This window comes from Glycine max, chromosome 18, assembly GCF_000004515.6.
Source record: "Glycine max cultivar Williams 82 chromosome 18, Glycine_max_v4.0, whole genome shotgun sequence".
Taxonomy (NCBI): domain Eukaryota; kingdom Viridiplantae; phylum Streptophyta; class Magnoliopsida; order Fabales; family Fabaceae; genus Glycine; species Glycine max.
The window spans coordinates 45,097,632-45,101,931 of record NC_038254.2 but is presented as its reverse complement, the minus strand read 5'-3'; the positions used below and the strand labels follow the sequence as shown (position 1 = coordinate 45,101,931).

At 34.7% G+C, this 4,300-nt stretch overlaps 1 protein-coding gene across 1 annotated transcript; it reads left to right on the top strand.

Annotated features, from left to right (window-relative positions):
- The first annotated feature begins 707 nt into the window (after positions 1-707).
- On the top strand, positions 708-3,966 carry LOC100785407 (BAG family molecular chaperone regulator 6). The gene is made up of 2 exons (XM_006602543.4): positions 708-1,999; positions 2,471-3,966. Exons 1-2 carry the CDS (start codon positions 1,112-1,114, stop codon positions 3,728-3,730), a joined length of 2,148 nt encoding a protein of 715 aa, XP_006602606.1. The 5' UTR covers positions 708-1,111; the 3' UTR covers positions 3,731-3,966.
- The last annotated feature ends 334 nt before the right edge of the window (positions 3,967-4,300 follow it).

Genomic DNA, 4,300 nt, shown 5'->3' with positions numbered 1-4,300 from the left:
AATTAGTTGTGATGGGGTTTTTTTGTTTTCTCGACTTAATATTTTGACTGGTTATTTTTAGGTTTGGATATTACATAATTATATTTTTAATAAATATTAAATTTGAATTGACTTAATATGATATTTTGACAAAATAAATATTAAATATTAAGAAAGATTAAATTATTTTTTTTAAAAAAGTGAAGAATGTTTTAATAATATATGTTTAAAAAAAAACACTAAAAAGTGTCTAAAGGATACTAATTAAGGAAATGAATTTTTTATTAAAAATATATCTCATATCACAAAACATGTAATGCTTAACTTTAAGTAATAAAAAATATATAACACGGTACATGATACATCTAATGATCCTTAATTTATCTCCTTTAGATATTAGTTAGCTGAATAGTTGGAACAATTAATATAAATATATTAACATTTCATGTAAAAAAATGTTAACTTAAATTAAAAATTTATGCATTATTATTATTAATTATCAAATAAATGTCTACATAAAATAATCAAATAATTAATTATAAATTTTTAAAATATGATATGAAATTAAATCAGGTCAAAATGACTGAAAACGCATCTCAATCCTATCCAGAAAATGCAACGAATCTAATTTATTGAATCTAAACTAATGGGAATTGATGTGAATCGGAATCCAAATCCGAATCAAAGACAAACAAGACCTACGTGTCCTAAACAGTAGAAGCTAATTAGTCCATATAGGAAAAAAAGAAAAAGAGAATGCAGTGACAACTTGCTTGAGTAAAGGTATGTTATTAACTAGTAGTACTTGTTTCACTGTATATATAAATTTATAAAACAGTAAAACACCCATTCAATGAACAACTACTCTTGTTTTCTCTGCCAGAAATTTAAGAACGATCCACAGAGTGCAGTGGTCCCCCCTGCACGAGGAAAGCCTTTTTATCCAAATTGTTATATCAAAATAAAAAGTACCACAAATTAAATCCAATTAATTTCATTTAAACAGTTTTAATAGCGTTTTAGAGGAGAGGCTATCCTAATAAAGTTTGTTTGCATTACACTTAAACCTCAAATTGGACCACTTGGCAGAATATAATTATTGAAGTTAATAGGTTTAACTGGAAAGGAATACATGCATGCACCTATCAATCATATTGATGATACTTATGCCACTTGGCACTTACACTTACACATAGAGTTTGTACCTTCCAGTGACACACAGAAGGAGGAGACACCAGAGATGGTTGCTGAAGAGGCAATTAGTGCTGATGATAAAGACACAGAAACTTTGGCCCAAGAGAAAACTGAAGTATCTGCTGCACCACCTGCATTGCAAGAGAAAAATGGCCACGGGAGTTCGAGTTCGAGGTCCCCAAGTCCACCTTCATCAAAAGGGAATTCCCAAGCTACAACTAGTGAAACAGTCAAGACTCCTGTGAGTGGCACACGTGACAAGGCTCAACCAAATTTGAATCATCAGAATGCTCCAAACACCAGTGCGAAAGTTAAACCAAAGGAGAACACCATTCTGGTGTCAGAATGCATGACTAATGAAAACAAGGGTGTTGACTGTAGGGATGGATGTCAGAGCCAGATGAAAGTAAACATACCCAGTGAATGTCTGAAAGGGGCAAGGGAAACATGTCCAGATGATGATGACTATAAGACTGAAGATAAAAAGGCAGAGAAAGGAGCAGAAAATATGATGGAGGAAACTACTGAATCAAGGGAAGAGAAGGATTCAAGCACACAAACTGATGCAGGTCGAAAAGAAGGAAGAGTTTTGTCAGATGCAGATGCTGCTGTTTTCATACAAGCTGCATATCGCAGTTATCTAGTTAGAAAATGGGAACTGTTGAAGAAGTTGAAGCAGATAGATGAAGTCAGGAAGGAGGTGACTCATGTTCAAGGTCGTGTTCAAGCTTTTGAGAGATCTCTCGAACTTCAAAATGATGACAAACAAAAAATTGCAATTGGAGAGACCATAATGAGACTCCTGCTGAAGTTGGATACTATACTGGTACTTGTCAGATTACCCTATTTACTTATGATGAAATCTGTAGTCCACTTTTTGATATTCTTTGATTCATTGACAATAAACATTACAGAGAATATTAAACTGTTTTTGGTTTTGTATTTTACGGTCAAAATTCTCCTACATATTTATTAGCTAATCTTAATTAATTAATATTCATGACATTTGTGATAGAGTTTTGATATTATCTTATGATCTTATCTTGAGATATCATGGCATCAGTGACATAGTTTTGATATTTCTTCATTTTATGGGTATGGAAAATGAATTTTTTAAGCTATTAAAAAGCACTCTTCTTAACCGCATTTGAACTAAGATGAGCATTTTGATCTACACAGATAAGTGTTGTTTGTGGTTTGTCTGAGCTATTAGTCATTGATCATCTTAATTATGATGGTTAATATAGTTCTCCTTTTTTGTTCAATGTTATGCTTACATTCGTTCAATCTATATCAGGGTTTGCATCCATGTTTCAGGGAGATCAGAAAATCCTTGGCTAGGGAGCTCATAATCTTGCAAGAAAGGCTTGATTCTATAATAGCCAAGAAACCTCAGCAGCAGATGCCGGATGCCGATGTTCAGGAACACGTTGAAATCACTCCAATGAACATGCAAAGTGAAGAACATGTGCAAAAGCAGCAAGAAGAAAAGGTTGTTGTACCAGAAGATTCAGCTGAAGGCACTAGGGATGATGTAAAAGGTCCTTGTGCTAATGATGGTGGAAGTGAATCTCAGTCACCAGTTGATCCTCCATCAAATGAGGGAGCAGAGTCTGTTGCACTTCCAAATGGCTCAGATAATGAAGACACCAGCCAAGTGGTTACATCTGATGCATTGAATTCTTCAAGTGATCTGTCTGAGAGTGACAAAATGGCTGTGGAATCCGAAGCTAAATCAGAAGCGAAAGACAATCCGATTGCGGAAGACATTCCCATTGAGGTTGATAAATTGGACAAGACTGTTTGGGAAGAATTGCTTGTGGGAGTTATTGATGAAGATATCAATGATGTTAGTATTGAGAAGGAAGAACATGATGATGTTAGATCTGGAAGTCTCCCAGCCATGGTGAATGATTCGGCACAAGAAGGATCAGATTCAGAGAACTATGCAATGATGGAGCTGCCATTGGGATTACATGAGGAGCATGAAAGGGACAATGAAATGAATATTTCTAATGGAGAAACATGGTCTGAGAATGAGATATTTATTGAGGAGCTTCATGTGGGACTGCACGATGAGGATACAACAATATCTAAAGATAAGAGGGATGATCAAGCTAAGCCTAAAACATATAAAGGGGTTCTACTAGCTCAAGAAGGGGAATACAATGCAGATGAGGAAACAAGTTCTTCCATAGATGACACTGCAAACGAAACTCAACTAGAGCAACAGCAGAAGCTGAAAGAGCAAGAGGAGGTGCATTCTTCTAGGGTAAAAATTGAGTACCTGAAAGAAGGTGAACTCAATGGTGATGCACCAATGGATATAAGAGTTGAGTGCAAGTCAGGTGAGGAAGCTGGAACTGATACTAAGTTGCTTCCTTTGACAACACAAGTCAGTGATAATGAACCAGAAAATGAAGATGTATTCTCAGAAGCAAATTATGTAAATAACAAATTAACCGAGCCAATGGAGTTTGTACCTTCCAATGACACACAGACGGAGGAGACACCAAAGATGGTTGCTGAAGAGGCAATTAGTGTTGATGATAAATAATTTAGGTTCTTTTGGTATAGTCCTCTAATCAGAATTGGAGTTTAACCCACACAATAAAGGTTCACATTAAAGGTCAACATATACAAGAACACCAAAAGTATCTATAGAACAATATCTAAGTTTGGTCCTTTTTATTAAAATCTCATCTGTTGTGTTTTTAAAGCAATATTTGTATCCATACTTATTCCTCTAAAGTGCACTAATTCACTTGAGAGGAGCCAAATCCTAGCGTTTAAAGTTTCAACCACTATAGGTTCCATTTCTCTGTCTTAGACTATAGGTTCTAATGAATACATCATCATCATACTACATTGCATATAATAATCCATACGCCACAAGCCTCGTTGTATTCCCCTATTTAAATACTTCTTCATCCTTATATAGTACCCTACGTATTCTCAAAACTCAAAAGGTGTGTTTCTTAAAGAATTAGCATATTCACAACATACACACACAAACATTTAGAGAAAGAAAGAGAGAGATATGGAGTTTTATGACCAGGATTTCTTGGAGGAATTAATAATTAGTAAAGGTGTGATCTTTATTAATTTACTAATTTGTTCACAAGCA